The sequence below is a fragment of the Ricinus communis genome, chromosome 2 (assembly GCF_019578655.1).
Source record: "Ricinus communis isolate WT05 ecotype wild-type chromosome 2, ASM1957865v1, whole genome shotgun sequence".
Lineage (NCBI taxonomy): Eukaryota > Viridiplantae > Streptophyta > Magnoliopsida > Malpighiales > Euphorbiaceae > Ricinus > Ricinus communis.
In genome coordinates this window covers 1,138,728-1,158,794 of record NC_063257.1, presented here as the reverse complement: position 1 = coordinate 1,158,794, position 20,067 = coordinate 1,138,728, and the positions used below count along the sequence as shown (strand labels likewise).

Below are 20,067 nucleotides of genomic sequence, written 5' to 3'. Positions count from 1 at the left end.
ATATATAGGATAATATTTATCTTAAGGCTATATTACTAAGGAATGCAACTTAGTTTTTGATGCAGTTTTCCTCTAAAAAGTACTACTTTATTATTCTTTATAAATTATCATGTTCAATTATTAATTTTAAAAAGGCCTAATGATATTATAAATTTAAAAATTTATCTTTTTTTTATAAATTTAGCTAATTTTTAATTTTTTTATTTAAATAGCCGATTTAGCTAATTAATTGTAATTATAGTCAAATTAAAATATCGGTCAAAATTGGATGCTACTCTCTTACTTATAGATATTAATATCTTTTTACTCTACCAATATCGTTTGTCTTTTAAAAAACAGTACTAAAAAGAAGGACGAAAGTGAGAAAAGAAATGACTTCACCATTTATATATATTTTTTTTATTCATGATTTTAATTTGTCATTCACTTATTCACTTTTCTATTTATCTATGACCTGAGCTTAGTAACTCGTGTATGATATGTAAATATATATGACAGTGATATGCTAATTGTTGATAATGACACCTCACTCTATTTTAACTGATATATTTAATTTGATTATAATTGAAATCAACTAGATAAATTGGCTATTTAAAATAAAAATTAAAAAAATAGATAAAAATTTAGATTTTTGGTGTCATTAGACCATTTAAAAATTAAACTTCTTATGTAGCTCAAACACTAAATATGTAATTATCCATTATTTTTATAACTCTTAAAACTAAAACATTCTCTGTTGTTGTCACTGGCTTCTTTTATTGGCCCCGGGCATCCTTCATCTCTCTTTGCACAGTTTATCCTTCTTTTTCTGTCAGCTTATGTTAAAGTCTGGATTTCACTATTTAATTCTTCAAAGCCAACATGCAGTTGCCAGGTCAGATTAATTCAATCAGTTACTAATTATATACTGTTTAATCTTATTGTGTCATGGTTTCTCTTTAATAATTAGTATTTATTTTTGCATTCGAGTCGGGTCCAAAATATTTAGAGCTTATAGCCCTTTTTTTATCTTTCTATATTCATGCAATGAATTTCTTAATTGTTCAAACAAAAAGAAAAAGAAAAAGAAAACGAAAATCATTATCCTGGCTTTGGTTTGATCTGACTTTGAAGCAATAGAGTTGAAACTTCAAATCGTTGTCTTCAATTTGATTGTTTATTTAAAGTTCTGTGTACTGGACTTGGTTTTGGTTGTTTTATACAAAAGCACAACATCTGCTGCTGATAGTGGTAGAGAGAGGGCACAGTTGTCACAACAACCACTTCTTTGATAAGAGTACAAGTTTACAAAGACACAGACAATTGCATATCTTTTTACATAGCAAAGGAAACAAGATTAACAACCTTACACACGTTTCATACCTTTTTTCTTTTTGAGTTTTTTTGGTTTCTCGCGCAGCTTTTTATTACACTTTGTTATGCGTCTTATTCTTCAAAAGCATTCGTGTTAGACTCCGGTACACACTAAAGGGAGAGCAGGCTTGGGGCAGATGGGCGGAGGATTAGTGAGCATGTGAACAACTTCCCTCATGGTTGGCCTAGCACCGCTTTCGTCTTCAACACACATCATGGCTATCTTAAACAGGTGAATCACACCAGCCAATGGATACCCAGTAAGCCTATGGTCCACAACTGCCAAGACTGAAGCAGCATCCGAAGGCTGTGACAGTTCTGATGCTGTCTTCCTCACCCACCTCACTATATCTACTCCTTCTCCAAACTCCCCAACTGGCTTTTTGCCTGCTATTAGTTCCAGTAGCACAACGCCGAAGCTGTAAACATCGCTCTTCTCGTCCACTTTTAGGGTGTAAGCGTATTCTGTTGCACAATGCACCGATTAGAGAATGCAATTATGCTTTCTTTTTTTTCAAGATTGAAGCGAAAGCCTTGGGCCATAAGTAAAGCATATATAGGCTTTCTTCTCGAGTTTGAAGCTAAGGCCTTGGGCCATAATAGCCTAAACATTTAAATTTCGGTTCATAAATCTCTTGTGAAACTGTTTAATATCATTGTCCATGTTGAATGAATACCAAAAGCCACTTTTTTCTTTCTTTAAAGGAACACATATACCAATATTTATAACTGAATCGATAATATTTAAATAGTACGGAAAATTCTGATACTTGAATAATTTTGGACCATATTTTGACTTGTTAAATACTGAGAATATCGTTTGACATTGAATGCATTCATGAATGAAAACTAATAAAGGCAGAATATATATACATATAGAAAGAAATAATTTCTTCTGAAAAACATAATTGTCCTTTTCATTTTCTCCTTTCAAACAACATTCAAGAGAGTCAATTCGCAGTACAAGTCAGAAAAGGACGCAATGCTTCAAATGTAGCATAAAAGTGTCAAAGATGAAGTGAATATGAAAGATAAAACGGGGTCGGTCAAGTGTGCTCACAAGATTTTGCAGCAAACCAATGAAAATGATAAAACCAGATAATGATAATACTATTAGTGAACAAGTTGAAAATCACGAACCTGGCGCGATGTAACCATATGAACCAGCAACAGATGACATGCATTCCGATTCACCGGCGTCTTGCAAGAACTTAGCCAGTCCAAAATCAGCCACATGAGCCTCGAAGTCTGAATCAAGCAATATGTTGTTGGACTTGACATCTCTGTGTATTATCAGAGGAGAGCAGTCATGGTGAAGATAACACAGTCCTTTTGCAGCCTCGACAGCAATCCTGTACCTAGACTCCCATTTCAAATGCCCACCTTTTGACCCATGCAACAACTCACCTAAGCTTCCATTAGGCATGTACTCATACAATAACAAGTTTGTATCCCTATTCGATACATACCCTAACAGCCTCACTATATTTCGGTGCCTAATTCGTCCGAGAGTTTGAATCTCAGCGGAGAAACCGTGATCATTCCTTCCACTACCTCGACCCACCAGTCGTTTAATTGCTACGTCAGCACCATCTGGCATGGACCCGCGATACACAATTCCCGCACCGCCTTTGCCTATAATGTTCTCCTCTTTCAAGCATTCAAGCACATCTTCAGCTTTGAAATCCAGCCGCTGGAATGCAGTTAATTTCCAAGCCCTTGATTTCTCGAGCCTCTTCTTTCTCAATCGGTAAGCTGTTACAACTATTAGCATTAGCGCAGTAACCAGGGCAATGACTGTAATTATTAACTTCGGAGTGCCGAACGACGCCGTGTGGCCATGACCTGAACCATGAAGTGACGGGCAAGAGACTTGATGTGGTGCACAGAGATTGGGGTTTCCAATGAACGAGCTGTCCTTGAACACTAGAAACTGACCTCCTGTAGGAACTCTGCCTAATAGATTGTTGTAGGAGAGGTCGAGAGTTGTAAGGCTTGTCATGATCCGAATATCACCTGGTATCTGACCAGTTAGATGATTCTGTGAAACATTGAGAATGCTTAAATCTTTTAAATTTGCAATCTCTACTGGAATCTGACCGTGGAGGTTGTTTCTACTGAAGTCAACTGATGTTAGAGAAGTGCAATGCGAAATTGAAGGAGGAATGTCACCGCTGAGGTTGTTGGCACTGAAGTTGATTGCTGTAAGATACTTAAGATTGAAAATCTCATTTGGAATTTCACCAGATAATCTGTTGATCTCTAGTTTTATAATTTGTAAATTCCTCAAATTCCCAAGTGTCTCCGGAATGCTTCCACTGATAAGATTGTTAGAGATCTTCAGCAATCCTAGTGCAATTCCTGACATCTCCGACGGAAGTTCACCCGAGAAGTAGTTATCATTCAACTCAAGTATTGCCATCGATGGCAAATTGAAGATTCCAGAAGGAATAGTTCCAGAAAGCATGTTATTGGCCACTCGAATTTTGTATAATGACTTGCACTGGCCAAGCTCATCGGGAAGAGGCCCAAGGAAAAAGTTTTTCATCAGTACTAACTCCTTCAATCTTCCTCCCTTGCATAAATCCTTCGGAATCAAGCCAGTGAGATGATTGTAAGACACGTCAAGCATTTTCAACTTCCCACTCGACCCAAGATTTTTTGGCAACTCAAGAGTGAAGTTGTTTTCCCAAACATGAAGCACTTCCAGATTTGGAAAATCACCGATAAACTCGGGGATTTCACCGCCCAGGTTGTTCTGAAAGAGATGGATAAGCGTGATGTTCTTCAACTTGGAAAAGCTTGCCGGTATCTCTCCCTTGAGGGAGTTGATAGAAAGATCAAGAGATTGCAAACTAATTAAATCAGATAATTCTGGAGGAATGTGACCTGATAGACGGTTCATTTGAAGAAACAAAGAATTCAGATTTTTTAACTGGCCCAAGCTCGGAGGAATCTCGCCGCTAAGATTACTCTGCGCCATGTCGAGAATCTCAAGCGAACTCAACGATCCGAATTCCGGTGGAATACCTCCTTCCCACGAGTTAAAGTATCCAAGGTACAATTTTCTAAGATTTTTCAACTTAGCCAAGCTAGCAGGGACCTTACCCGAAAGTGAGTTACCGTTTAACCCTAAATACTCCAAGCTTTCTATCGCCGAGTATGACTCTGGTATCGTACCGGAAAAGTAGTTGCCGCCGAGATGAAGATGCTTGAGATTCTTTAATTTTATGAGCTCCAACGGGAGTAAACCAGAGAAGTTGTTGTTATAAATATCAAGAATCTGAAGCTGAGTCATGCCGAGAGTGATTTCTCCAGGGAAATTACCTATAAAGGCATTATTAGAGATGTTGAAAATCCTCAGAGACGTCAGTTGAGCCAATTCCAAAGGAAGTCTCCCTGTGAGATTAAGTGAAGCGATTGAGAGATTTACGAGCTTGTTCAAGAGACCAATTTCTGGAGGAATGAAACCGAAAAAACCGTGACGTGAAGTCAAGTTTAGAGACACCACCCGTGAGTCCTTGTCGCATGTAACTCCAGAGAAAGAACAGTGAGCAGAGGGAGATGGTGAGGGTTCCCAGTCCTGGAGACCAGAGCCATTTCGTGCGATCATGGAGGATTTTAGCTTTAACAGTAGTTCAGCGTCGCTGTAGCCAGAGCAACAAGTGGCTGCTAGCAGCAGCAGCAGCAGAAGAAGAAGACTACTCATTTTCATTATATTTTGCATGTTTGTTCAGAGAGGAGATTATGGTGGTAAAAGGTGAAGCAGTGGAAGGGTGGAGTTATTTTTCTGTGGTTTGCTGTTCAATCAAATAGGGGAGAGGTGCAGGCTATATTAAGGAGTGCCTTGGAACACGAATCGAAGACTCGCAGTATCAAACTTGGACGAATAAACAAAAGAACAGGGAATACAGAGAGAGAGAACAAGAGTGGAGTGGGGGTTTGCTGCATGAGGTTTTGTGTGTGCTGGACCTTACCCGCTTCTCCTGCACCTGCAGTTTGGCATGGCTGTGGGTCCCATTCTCTGTACGTTATGGATTTCAGTAGCAGTAACTTGGCTTTCATTGGTGGATTTTAGTGTAAGAAGCTAACATTATGTGTTTAACGGAGTTATGTGTACGGTCAAGCTAGAGGGAGGCCTCGGTTTGGTGTGATGGTTGACGAGCTGACGGCGTGATGCGGCCGATTGAAAGACAGGCGCATGATAGTGTTTAATGCGTTGTGTCGTCTGATCCGAAACAGTTGTAATTTTTAATTTTAATGACGCGGTCACCTTAATTACAAAAACAAAATGACTATGACTGCTATTAAACGACATCGTTCAAGTGCCAGATTTTTAGAACAATCCGGTGCTGGCCTTTCGCCTCTGGCTCCTATTTCTTTTTAAATTTAAAAAAGAAGAAAAAGAAGAAAAATCAGTAAATATCAATGTGGATCTGTGTCTTCAATTTGGGCTCTGGAAGGATATAGTAGGTGGGCCCACAGAGAGCAAAGGCTGTCTGTGTCTTTTCCCAAACAGACACTTTCCTTTCTGACTCCATTTTGGCTGTGCACTAAAAAGTCCACTCTTTTTGTTCTTTTTCTTCTTCTTACCCTTAACACCAATTTTGATTTCTCAGTAGGTGGTGGACCCTTAGTCAAATGGCTCAGCTTATACAGTTAAGGGTTACTTCTCTGCACAAAAAGAAAAATAACAAAAAGATTTATTCACTTTCTCAACGATTCTCGTGATCCGGTGCTGCACGGTCAGACCAATTTCTGAATCATCACTTCTAATTGGTTCCCAATCTGAAAATTTTTATCCAAAAATCTGCGACTTTCATGTAAACTTAAATTGCATTTTCATGCCCCGAATATAATTTAATTTATTATTTTATTTTGTCAAAAGTAAATAAAGTAGCTTTCTAGAAGTATCTTTATGCTTAAAGTTGGACATAAAATTGTTCTCAGGTAGATTAGTACTATAAAATTTGAGAGCCCCTATAAGTTGTGGCCAAGAAGACAGGCATTGATTCTAATGCACTTGGTAGGAGAACTGATTCTTATTCTTGTGTTAAAGAGTATGTTAGTGGACAATTTTGATTTGCAAGAATCTAAAAGTGTTTAGTGGAGTGGAGTGATTGATTGTTAGAGAATAAAGACAACAGCTTTTCAGAGCAAATAAACCTATTCGGTTCTTTTTGTTTTTTGTTTTTTTTTTTGGAGTTCTTCTACATCTACACTACTGTGCTTGAGGAGTACTTGAAATTTACGACTGCCATTTATAGTGCTTAATGCGACAAAGCCTAGAGAGAAGGGTGGTCTAGATTGGTTCAATGCTGCTTTGCTTTTAGTCCATTGACATTCTGTAGAATCGCTTTGGTTTGGGTTTTAATTTGATCAATGAAAACCAGCATTCTCTTTATTTTTTTATTCTGTTTTTTCTTCTTGAGTATCTTTCATACCACAACAAAAATGTTGATAACCCCATTAGGTCAAAGGCTCGTTTAAGAAAAGAAAAAGAAAAAACAGAACAGAAGATATGATTATTCTTATTAGGAATGCGCATTCCTTTTCCAACAATAATTCCTTTTTTTTCATAATTGCAATTTCTATAAATTAAGGCTTGATATTGCGTTCCTTTAAATTTTAGTTGCTTTCATTCATTGCTAAAAGTAATGAATCTCCATTTTAAGATTTGACAAAACTCAAAAAGATAAAAAGCAATTTATTTTTTTATAAATTATATTAAAATTTATTAAATTTAAAACCATAACCGGAAGTTTAACAATATACTCTCAAGCACTATAAGGGTAAAATTATAATTAATTCAAGACATTACAATTACATGAAAAGCTAACTCACAGGAGGATTTATGTTTTTTTTTTTTTCTTCTTTTAATTTTGGTTTAGAATGATACTTGAGGCCATTACCAACCTGAAATGTGAAGTTGATGCCTAGTAAATGGTAGTTGCTGAATGCTTTGATTCTAGCCTTTATTTGGATTTGAGGAAAAATAAGAGTGAAAATAATTTCCTTTTAAAAGAAAAATAACTTTATTTTTCTTGAAGAAGAGAATTTCGGGCAATATGAATGAATGGCTATCAAGAATCTTTGAAAGAAGAAGAGATGGGATGATAGGATGGCGGTGGTGCTAGAGAAGCTATATATTGAGAAAGACAATCAAAAATCAGGAATGATGGGCACTTTTACTTGATATAGTAAAAGGCAATAGCCTTTCTGTGCTGGGACAGGAGGGAAGTGGGAGGATTGATAGATGAGAGAAGCCCAGGTTTCAATGTACAAATTTCGAAAATGTTCAACCCGTCAATGATGATTAATAATGATAATTTCTCATCAGTGTTCAATCAAATAGTGTGTATCAGTGAGCAACATGTCCCATCTATGATCCTTTTTATCTCATATCTGAGCCCTTCCCTGGCCTCACGAATCAATTCTGAACCTCAGCTCTGCTTTGATCCCTTCAATGCTGTGTGTACTGGACTTTGAACATGTAAATGGCCTTCTCATGGCATCTTGCTGTTTGTGGATAAAAATTTGAATCTTAGCGCTAACTTAATCTTCCATTTTAGGTTAGGACTCTGCTGTTATTTTCTTTTTCTTCTTCTTTTTTTCTTTTTCAAAAAAGATTTGAACATCAATAATTCTTTTAATAAAAAGAAAACTTAATTACTATTTCATTATGACTTTCAATTTTCTTTTTGATTTTAACTAATTCAATTATATTTTCAAAATTTATTTCGAAACTATAATATTTTATTTTTATTTTAATATTCTGATAGAATTTGTTAAAAAAATCCGAAATTTTTTATTAAGATGGCATCAGAATTATTTAAATAAATAATTAAAGAAGTTAAGTCCGCCATAACTTTACTAACTCGGCAAACAATTCCAAATGTTGCAATTTGATACCTAAACAATACTTAATAATCAAATTCTCCACTACTATAGATTCCAAATCATCACCTACAAGCCCGTTACAATTTCTCAAATCCTGCAAATTTGAAACAGCCACGAAAACATAGAGAAAGCTGAGGAACGATGGAGATGGTAAGGTCGAGAACCAACATAGCTCCATTCGGCACTTTGATTGCAAACCCAAGCTCCAATTCATCACAATCACCAAACATGTTCAAAATTTGACAACAAAAGGAAAACAAGCACTAGGCCGTCATCCAAAATCTACACTCATACAAGACGTAATAAGCATCGTCCCTAATAAAAGTATTGCAAGGACTTGAATTGAGACACCCAGAGACAGTTGTATTTGAGAGGATCGAAGCTCCTGTTTTGGTGTTCGAAAAAGAATGGGTAAAACATCGTCGTTTTGGTAGCAAAACAATTTTGCCAAGTTTAGCCAAAGGACAATATAAATAAAGAGAAAGGGAGTATCAAAACGGTGAGTTGTTAGAGTACTTGCTGAGTCAGTAATGCTATAATTAACTTAAAAACTTATTTAAAAATTAATTACTTTTAAATAAATTCTGATGCGACTTCAGAAAAATAAACGGGACTTTTGAATATGTGTTGGAAGATTAAAATAGAAACGAATATTATAAAATTGAATTAGCAAAAAAGAAAAATAAAAGAAGTCCACAATAAAGAGATGCAAATAGAGAGGAAGGGAAAACTGTTTTATCAATCAAGCGGCTGAGCTTCTCTACCGTTTATACAGAAGATGACCAAGTGCGGTGCTTCTTGACAATTAATCAACAACACATGTCAACTGTACAGTTGCACCTAAAGGATATGATGCATACAAGGCTGTAGCAACTTTCAATTAAAATCTAAGAATGGGCTGCACACTACACAGTCGGATGGATTTTCTCCTATTCACATCAACAGGATCAGTTGATAATAAGGCAGAAAAATTGCAAGACTAGAAAATGCTACTGAATTTCAGAGAATCATCAAGCTTAAAAATTACAAGTTCTATCAGCAGGGTTTATTATTAGAAAGCTCACTGAAGTTCTCCAAATACTATCAACACAAAAGCACACTCCACTTGGACACCCTGCCAATAATGGTACGAATCTTAAGAAGAAGTTCTCCATTGCAGCTCAATTTGAATCCGACCGTTCCTTGAGTCGATAAGATGGTATTTCTCATTGGTTCTCTTGTTGTTGACGACATCAGCTAGGTTTATGGTTACATATCCCAAGTTTTCCTGATTGGGAATATAGTTATTGCAGAAACACAAAATTTGAGTGAGCTTTAATGCAGATATACAAGAAACTGAGGTTTAAGACTTAATTTCTAAATTTCATGCAGGTTCACTTGCTGGAGCTGGCTGTCTTAAGGCAATTTCACTATGAAAGCAATGTGTATATATACCTTGGGATGAAGTATACCCATCCTTGAGGAGGCACTGAGAACTTCCACATAGATTCTATCATTTGTAGGCGGTTCCTCTAGCGTGAATTGAAACTCCTCTTCCCACCTTGGATCTCTATTTTTCTTCACCAGCTGCATCAATGCCCAAATAATCATCAATTTTCCCCCCATAATTGGAGGTTGTAGCAACTTACAAGCTCAAAGAAACAGCTACAAATATAGAACCGGAGTCTGCACAATCAAATGTAAATATTGCATCTTGCTGCATTCTTACATGGGTTATTCACTTATTACATACCTTAGTTCGTTTCTCCTCCCCTCTGAAGAGCAATCGCACGTAAGGATTTGTGTGGTGCTTTCCTTCAATGTCTTGAGCTTCATGTACAATAACCACAAGTAAACCGCCACCAGCAGGTGTACCTTCTGGAGCCTTTCCTACATCATTTGAATCTGCAACATCATTTGGCATCTCATCCTCCTTGAAAGGTTTGTATATCAGTTCCAAAACAAGCTGCCCACGAGATTTTTCATTTTGAGCATCATTTGGATCCATGTTTTTTAGCAGATCAAGTGTCATAACTTTTGGCTCATCAGGTGTAAGCTCTTTCAATGGAACAACATTCATACCCATCTTTTCATGTTTGCCAACCTACATTAAACAAAATCTATGGCTTTAGAATCAAGATACTGGGGACAATAAGAAAAGCAATATTTTATCCGAGGGAAAACTGCCCATATGGAGACTGCATGGTTCGGCATTTATTTTGTAATGCAATCACCCACTTACACTCCATATTTTAGTTAAAAATGAATATAATTGCATCAGCATAGGCCAGTAATGAACTGAGAACATTGTGGAAAATCAAACAAGAAGTTCAAAAAAACATACCTGTTCCCAGTCATAAACAATAACCTCTAAGGCTTGAGTTTCTGGATCTTTAACAACAATGTTAAATTCCTCATTCCATTCAGGGTTCAAGTTTTTGTGCTTAATAGCTGTTTTCTTTGAAGGTAGCTTATCTTCAGTGAGCTTTAATTTCACGTAAGGATCTGATGCCCCAAGAAAATCTTTCTTTTTAAGCTTCATTGCCCTCACAACCTTCACAGACAGAATACCAACAGGTCGCTTTGCAGCTCTGTCAATTTTTAGAAAAAAACCTATCAGACCCCATGAAAGGATTGACATCATAACTTTAAGGCAAGGAGAGACAATTACTTAGCAGGATCCAGGATTGGTACTTGTAGGGCTTTCGGCCACAAATACATATTTGCAACTTGATCTTTAATAAGCTCCTGGAGGGAGAAAATTGAAGAAACTAATAAGAACCTCATTTGTTTTGTTGATAAAGCAGTATCCTTTTTTCAAAATGAAGCTCCAGAGTGCAGAAAGTAATGGACAAACAAAGGGTATACTAAAAATGCGGTATTCCCCTTCTGCTGTATGGAAATATTAATAGCAAACAATGAAAGGTTGAAATTATGATCACCTGGACAAATCGGTATAGACCAGGAATGGACATGACATCTGCTCCGAGCAGTTTCAGTCCAAAGTCAACATGGGGCTGGAGAATTATAGAGAGAGAGAGAGAGAGAGATTAGATGTTATTCTGCACTACAGTAATTCTGTGGATGCCTCAAGTTGATGTCCTAAAACATGCAATATTTTTTTGTTAATATCATTAAGCTGCTAATAGAAATCTTATGGGAAGGGTTCTACAGCATTAGCACCAAACTATAAGTACGAGCTCCCAACATGCATGTATGAAACTGAAGCATACCACAATCTTAGCGACCTAAATATCTTCTGCACAGCAATAAATAAGTTTTGACGCATTAGCGCATACCTTCTCCATTAGAGAGACAAATATACTGGCGAAACATGGAAAGGTAGGAACTAAAGGCTTTAGAGTGATGCGTGGAGCAGCAAACACTTGCAAATCCACCACCTGAAATGATTTGAAGAAGTCAGTACTGATAATTCGAAACACAAACCAGATTTTCTCACACTTTTCTCTCATAAAATGCTTGTTCATGCATGTGCACCTGTGCCTGTTAGAGAGAGATTTTGTGAAAGTCAACCTATTTCTTTTCATGCAAGTGAGAAATTCTTAGGTAAACCCAGTCTAGATGACATGGTTTCATTTTTTAATTGTTGCATTTTTATTAGTTCGATTATTTATTACCATTAACAACTCATTGTTAAAATCCAACCAATGAAAATGCAACAATTAATAAATAAAGACACATGTCATCATGCAATTAATTTAATTTACAGATGATGTAATAGGCAAAGTCTATCTAAGAATTTATCCATGCAAGCACATAGCCAGGGAAAACCAAGAAGTTATTCTGAAAAGTAGCATCATCTTTCTAATTAACAGTTACCAAATCAAATACCTGAACTGTAGCTCTCAAACCAAATGCTTTAGCTGCAATGATAATGTTTGGATTTCCAGCCCATTTCAATGATGGCTCGATGATCAGCTCTTTCTCATCAGTGATATAAACTTTTATTCCTGAAAATAATAATCAAATCTATAATGATAACTCTTCTAAAGGTTCACCATAAATAAAACTTTAAGGAAGCCGCAATATGACCAGATTCATGTTACCACAGATAGCCTTGTAATATATAAAGGCAACTAAAGCAACAAAATGGTCCTTAATGAGATAATGCATTGCACACAAATTCATGGGAAAGAAGGCCATCTAATAACTGCATACAGCCAGTTCTTCATTTTCCTGAGCAGTCATCTTGTATGTGATGGACAATGACATGACCCCATATTATGTGGCTGAAGATATATTAGTCTTGACCATCTGCTTCCCTCACTAATCAATTTTTTGATCTTAGAACGACAGAGGTTCTGATAATGGTTAAGGGGAAAGATATTCAAGCAAAGTTTCCTCGAGGTGTTCTCAAGGGCAATTCCAAAAGCTCTATAAAACCAAGATCATATTTTATGCCTCTTTTCTTTTCCCTCATGCCAGCATGTTTTCTCGAGTATAAAAGCTTACAACATGTGCTTGAAAAATGCAGAAACGAGTTTCATATAACCTCACAGGACAGCCATCACAACTGCCTTCAGTTGGTTCAGGGATGGCCAGATCATCATGCAAGGAGCACAGTATCCCGATGTTTTGTTGTGCTTCACACTATACTATTCCATTAAGTCATACCTCAGTAATATTTAGTTTATATGAGGCTAGAGTCTAAATTGAAGCAAAGATCAATGGCTTCTCTCCATTCATTTACACTCTCACTAGCATTCTAGTTGAACAATCTTTAGCATCCAATAAGCAAGAATTTCTAACTGGCGACATTAAGAGGCTATTGCTTAAATTAAAGGAGAAGTAATCAGGCGAACTAAAATGGTCAATTTAGCAAACAAAACTTTCAGAAGGCCTGTTATATTGAAACTTTTCACAAGGATCTTTTTCAGAACAGATAAGTTTAAGCTTGAAAATACCTTCAATTCTGAAGGAGAAAGATTAAACATGACGAGGCAACTTATGAAAGTTTATTGCAACTATGTTAATTTTGCAAGTTTCTTGTATAATCTTTTTTTATTCTTTGCATATAATTCGCAAAACCAAGGTTTTTTTTTTTCTTGAAGAGAATGTGCATAAGGATATATGTGCATGTGCCCATAAGTGAGATAGATAGCAACTTAACCTTGAAAAGTTGGCGGCAGGGAGCCCAAGGTAAGTTCTTGAAATTCAACAGAGTCAATTTTATATTTCGGAATTTGCTCAGCAATAATGGGTTTTGCTATAGTCTTTACAGTCTTGCAAATTGCCTAGAAATGTACATAAAGGTAAATGGGTTTGTCAACAAACAGAAACAGAAAAAGGAGAAGATTTAATCAGCATTCTACTACGTACAGTATCCAAGTAAGGCCACATGGTCGCAATGAATCTGTTAAGCCAGTCAACCTTCACCAGAACAAAACAACTGTATGAGAATCTCCTTATATTATCTGCAAAATGCATTCGGAACTTAACATGTACAGCAGCAAAAAGGAAAAATGCAATCACAATTACATACCCGATCATAGTCTGGATTTTTCACCCAAAGGGGTAATTCTGGAAGCATTCGTTGCAAAGTTTTTGAGTCTTGTTCTACCAAAGGACGAATTACAGGATCCTGAAGAATTCAGCAAGCAGAAAAAATCAGAAGATACCATTAAGGATAAAACAGTTTGCACTGCATATATTAAAGCATTCAGCTTGCGATAATAAAGTGTAAACGAATTGAAAAATCCATAATTCTGATCTAAACATTTAAAAGAAATCAAGAAGCCACTCTTACTCCTGTCTTCCCAAACTTATGCATGATTAAGTCCACTTGCCATATGAATGCTACGGAAATTGCTGCTATATATCTGTTTAGACTCTCAAGTATTGTAATCTCCTAGGCCAATCAAATCCTACTCCACACTATATTCATGCCCTATTGATAAAAAATCCAGAAAATGCCAAAACCAGTTCATATGGCAATTGCAAAAGAAGCACACTACGACTTATCATCTTTCGAGTTAAAGCATGGAAAATTATAAGATTAGCTATCTTTAGCTAGGAGAATGAGAAAAATGAACCAGGAACGCACAGACAAGCTCGTATAGAACAGGTAAAACTCAAATTGGCCCCATAGAAGTGAAGTATAATTGACCAAAACATAGTACAGTCAAGAATATGAAGTGTTCTGAAGCTATAGAAAACCACAAGAGCTTGAAATAGACTAAAATTTTTCCAACTTTTTTTTTGTTAGTGTTTCTACATCCAGATTCTTGTCTTGCCCAAAAACTATCTTTATTCTCATCCAGTACATAACAGACTTAGAAACGCTCATTATAGTCCCAACATGGAAATCTAAAAGGCAAGACTTAATCAGAAGACTTAATGTTAAAGAGAACAAAAGGAGAAATGAAAAGAGACAACTGACCTTCACATCAGTCGGCTGAAAGTAGATAAACATATAGTACCCGATCGTAATCCCAATTGAAGTTCCTATTCCAAATCCAAAAAAACCAAGTATACTACTCAAAATGCCCATCTCCAATCTCTTCAAGAACACCACTTAATTAAGAACCCAGACACAGTAGTACTTGAAGGGAAAAGAAAAAGAAAAGTAACTCAAAATCAAGAAAAAAGCTGTCTTGTAGTTGTAATCTTATTGTATTCCAAGATTTCTTGCTCTTTATCATAAGTCAGGTAAGTAAATGTAATAAAGGAGCATTTATTCTTGTGGCCAATCTTTTTTACGTTTAACGAACCATTGGGTTTTCTCAACGGCTTGAAACTGAAAATTCTTTTAGGCGCGTGATGCTTTTCCATTGTCGGCAACGTCCATTTGGATATCTAATCCTAATTGGTTTCTTCTGATTGGTGATTTTCCCCATTTTAGAGAAATGGAGGGGCCAGGCCAGGTGTTGTTGGGCCACTATACACTGATGATGTTGAGGCCTAAGGAAAAAGAAAAACAAAATCATTCACCTTTACGTTTCGGCTTTATTTGGATTTTTTTTAATTGTTAATTAAATCATTACATATTTTAGTGTTGCTAAATGCCATGTGAATTCTTTCTTTTATTTTATATATAATTTCTGGCCTTTCAACTTTTGGAGTCTTTCAATTGCTTTTTCAGTTTCCATCACTTTTCTTCTTCTTAACGCAGCTTATAAAAGTATAATCATAATTATGCAGAAATTAGTGATTGTTCTCTGATTTGTTTTGCTTAAATTAGTCGTTTATCCGTGTGTGTTGTACGACTGTTATTATTATTTCGATTATAAAATTAATTTTATAGATACAATTTAATCAGTTATTTAATATTTAATATTAATTTATAATAATATTAAAAATAATAGCAAACTAACTATTTTTAATTATCTTTAATTATTAAAAGAACTTTTAATGTAATATTATAAAAATTATTTTTAAGGTATTTATTTATTAACTTTAATATTATATAATTAATACTATCAATATAATAAATATTACTATTTTTTAAAATTAAAAATTATTGTATAATTAAAAATAATTTATTAGTGCATATAATATTTAAAAATATTATTTTTTATAATTTGAATCATATTATCTAATTAGAAAATTAATTTATTAGTTAAATATAATATTAAAATATAATTAATCATTATCTAATTAAAAAATTAATTTATTAGTAATATATTATTTCTTAGGATTAGAATGAAAGTTTGATTAGAAATATAATTTATTAATCAATAAATTAATAAAAAAACTATAAAATTAAATATAAATTTAAATTTTATGTGTCAAAAGTAAATACACGTATCAGAAAAAGAAATTTTATCTATTAAAATTTAAACATACATGTTAAAAAAAAATTAAATTAGAAACTAATATATTATACCTTGCGATTTATCCCAAAAAAATAAAATAGAGAAGGAATTATGCACAATTACAATAATCTATCTTATAATTAGAAAAATATCTTCAGGCTTCACTAGTGTATGATAACTGGTAAGGATTGAGATAGCCGGCAACTTTTGGTTATAAAATTTGGACTGTATGTTAATGATAACGACGGAGATATCTTTAAATTTGAGACACAATATTGCTGTCTTCCAAAGCCTTGGAAAGCAATTGCCAACTTGAAATAATGACAGAAGTGTTTGATGTCTTATAATTGGTGCCTCAATTTAGTAAAAATCACAACTACACGATAGTCACTGTTTGAAATGAAGTAAAGACCTGAAGTATTCGTAAAAATCATAAACACTAATACTGATGGGTAATTCATATATTTTTCTTATTTGAATTTTTCCATATGGATCGTTGTTTTCTGGAAAAGAAAGACTGTTTTTGTTGAGTTTTTCAACTCCCCTCTCAACTGTTCTTTTAACATATCAGGGAATGGTGGATACTGACTCAAGCTAGGCCACTGTGAGCCATCATTTTGCAGCTTATAACCGTTTAGGGGCTTCGCGTAGAGAGAAATGCGCATGCAACAGCAACTCAGGAAAGTAGAGGGACACGAAAATAGCTTGCAGGTCTTGTAAAAGTTTTCTCTGACGGGCAACCATGTGGATTCCAATGTCCGGTGAAACTGGAAGCAGCTAGCAAGTCCAGCGTACTAGAGAAAAAAAGCTGTCCATATGATAGATAATTATGGGAGGAAAATGAGGCTGTTGGATCTGCCAAGTATTATCATAAGTTGTTTGTCTCAATGATCTCTTTCTAAACAATCCGCTGTCTATATGCTACTAGGGGTTGTTGATACAGATTTTGCCCTGTGGACTCGAGGATACCAAGATTGGTGTGAATGTAGTGAAAGCTATATGATTTCTCCAAGGAAGCTGTCTCCCATGACCGACATTTCTACATTTTGGGTGACAATCTCAGAATTACAAAAAAAATTGAAGCCACTAGTGCATAATCTGATATCAAAACTGAATATTACAAACTTTCCCCAAGCCGGATTTATAATATTTCTGCAGTCTTAATTACTTGGTAGAGTCTTGTGGGCAGGTCCTACTTGTCTGTCGGCTTTACGTTTTCACGTCATAACTCGTAGGCTCAGGGGATGAACGGCTTGACTTTGTGCCGGATAGCATGGGTTAATGTAGATAACTTGGGCGATCAAGTTCCATTTCTAAGTAGAAACTTCTCTAATTTATTAACCCAAAGGACTCACGAGTTGAGATGGTCAATTGCATCTATTTCACCAACGAATGCAATCTTTAATTTGTAAATGAACGGGACTATTATTCATGTTGTTCTCTACTTCTTACTGGTCGGTTTTAAGCGCTCCGTAAGCAAGTATGCAGGCCCATTGGTCCTATTGACTGAAGCCGTAGACACATGGGCTCTATCAAGATAGAGAGACGAGAAAAGCAAGTGCGAAGGCCCATTGGTCCTATTGTCACAATTTTGAAATAAATTTTTATTTTTTTAATAAAATATATAGAAATTTATTTTGACGACCTGGATTTGATATAAAAGTATTAAAAAAATAGATTTATTTTCATCATTTGACCATTGTTTTTAAAGAAACCGACCTCTCCCTTTCCTATATCATTGATGCACTGAGATGGGACCTTTATGTGATGCATGAGCAACAAGATTTTCTACTTTAATTTGTTTTAATTTCCATCCATGTATATGCTTGCCTTTTCTTTTAGACCAACATAATAATGGTATCCAATCCCCAAATCTCATTTTCGCCTTGTTAAGGAACTTCATCTTCATGTGACTCTTTTCTTTTTTTGTTTTTGTTTTTGTTTTTAGGATCTCACGTGAAGGTAATACCCATATTATGGCTACAAACAATCTTATCAACTCGAATCGACAAGAATAAATAAAAACCGCCAAATAAATTATAAAATGGGGATAAATCCAACGTTGATTACGTGTTGATAATTGTATAATCTTGCCTTTAAAATAAATAAAAGAAAATATCTACAAAACAGCAGCTTCTTTTACCTTACTTTAGGGACGAACATGGGTTTTAATGAAATGGACGGTGCACGAGTTGCAACTCCCAACCTCAACCCCACAACTTCTCTTACCCAACTGCTAAAGTGTGATCTTCAATACCAAACTCACAAGAAATTGTTCCAACTTCCATGGCTGAGTATAAATTAATTTGCAAAAGATGTTTCTTTTCTTAGTTATAACGGACTTATTTTACATATAATATAAATAAAATAAAAGAGCGAATAGTTATTTATGATACGAATTAGCTATATATTTATATTAATGGAGATTAATTTTGAGCCTAGCTAGCAATCCAAACACTAAGAAACAAAAAGTCTTTGGTGGTTCAGACTTAAACCCCTCTATGTCTCCTTTGAAAAATAAAATCAGCAGTCATTGTCAATTATTTCAACCAGAATTATCAATAGGCAGTGGGTTCACATACAATTAGTTTAAGATGGAAGTTTATAAAATAATTGTTGGCTCTGTTTTGCACCAGCATCAGCCCGCTCAAGGCTCTTAATCGTGGCTATCATTTCATTTTATATGTCTAATAATTACTCAAAACTTTCAGCCTATTTACTTTTCCTTTCCTTTTCGGGCTTAAGCCTTTCTCTCTCTATGCATGATCCATATTTTAATAACAATATAAACACAATATTTATTTGAAAATTTAAAATATGAAAATTAAATTATTCTATTATGAATTCACTATATTATTTTTCATTTAATAAATAGAGTAATATCATAATCTTATAATCAATTGTCTTTTTATATTATCTCTCCTGGCTAAAGAAAAAACAAATGAGTAAATATCTGTACTCTTTTTGAAATATGAAAAAGTGATTCCTCTAATTTTCCTATCTTTTTTCACTTTTTCTACATTTCAAAACATAAGGCAAGATGCAAAGAGAAATTAATAAGAAACATATTTGCATTTTTTTTTGACAAAAAGATATTGTTTGAAGAAATTTTAAGTGAGAAGTCTCATAGTAAATTTTTTTCAATTAAAATAATAAATTATTTTTATTATCTTATTAATAATTTTGTCGTCCAACGAATGTAACTAATATTTAATAAATTTAATAATTTAAAAATATATATTACTGGTGTTATATAATTAAAACTTAATAAATTTAATATTTTAAAAATATATATTATATTGGTGTTATATGATACTAAATTAATTGCTACATATGAGATTTTTATAGTAAATTAATATTTAACTAATCGTCTATCCGTGCGTTGTACAACCGTTATTATTATTTTGATTATAAAATAAATTTATAAATCCAATTTAACCAATCATTCAATATTCGATATTGATTTATAATAATTTTAAAATAATAACAAACAAACTATTTTTAAATGTCTTTAATTTTTTTAAATTTTTATTTATATTATTATATATTAATAAAATATTTATTTATTAATATTATCTTTAAATTAATATTGTCAATAAGTTATTTTTAAAATGCTTATTTATTAACTGTAAGATTATATAAATTAATACTACAAATATAATTGATATTTCTATTTATTTAAAATTTATAATTATTATATAGTTAAAAATTAATTTATCAGTGAATATAATATTTAGAGATATTATTTTTTAAATTAGAATCATTATCTAATTAAAAAATTAATTTGTTAGTTAATATAATACTAAAATATAATTAATATACTATCTTTTCGAATAATTAATATATAATTAGAAAACTAATTTATTAGTAATATATTATTTTTTGGAATTAAAATGAGTATTTAATTAGGAACGAAACTTATTAATTAATAAATTAATAGAAATAGTCACAAAATTATATATAAGTTTAAATTCTATATGTCAAAAAATAGTATACATGTTAAAGTAACAATTCTATGTGTCAAAATTTAAGCACACATATGAAAAAAATTTTAGGCCTT

The 20,067-nt window shown here is 34.0% G+C and overlaps 2 protein-coding genes across 2 annotated transcripts; both read right to left on the bottom strand.

The window, feature by feature from the left end:
• Window positions 1–1,247: 1,247 nt before the first annotated feature.
• LOC8274684 (receptor protein kinase CLAVATA1) lies at window positions 1,248–5,321 on the bottom strand. Its single transcript, XM_002510511.4, is given in 3 exon segments — window positions 1,248–1,494; window positions 1,496–1,818; window positions 2,494–5,321. Coding segments are annotated over 3 exon segments (2,940 nt in total). The 5' UTR covers window positions 5,081–5,321; the 3' UTR covers window positions 1,248–1,464.
• A 3,645-nt stretch (window positions 5,322–8,966) lies between these two features.
• LOC8274686 (synaptotagmin-2) lies at window positions 8,967–15,010 on the bottom strand. Its single transcript, XM_015719407.3, has 12 exons — window positions 14,633–15,010; window positions 13,736–13,834; window positions 13,573–13,623; window positions 13,364–13,487; window positions 12,085–12,203; window positions 11,532–11,633; window positions 11,175–11,249; window positions 10,904–10,980; window positions 10,577–10,823; window positions 9,986–10,336; window positions 9,688–9,819; window positions 8,967–9,520 (listed from the first exon to the last, which is right to left on the bottom strand). The coding sequence occupies exons 1-12, from the start codon at window positions 14,741–14,743 to the stop codon at window positions 9,389–9,391; spliced, it is 1,620 nt and encodes a 539-aa protein (XP_015574893.2). The 5' UTR covers window positions 14,744–15,010; the 3' UTR covers window positions 8,967–9,388.
• Window positions 15,011–20,067: the final 5,057 nt, after the last annotated feature.

Coding starts and splice junctions, on each gene's coding strand:
- LOC8274686 (XM_015719407.3), bottom strand. CDS start 14,743: ATGGGCATTTTGAGTAGTATACTTGGTTTTTTTGGATTTGGAATAGGA. Junction 13,488..13,572: donor TGTGGCCTTACTTGGATACT/GTACGTAGTAGA, acceptor GTACATTTCTAG/GCAATTTGCAAGACTGTAAA. Junction 10,981..11,174: donor GTCTATACCGATTTGTCCAG/GTGATCATAATT, acceptor TTCTCCCTCCAG/GAGCTTATTAAAGATCAAGT.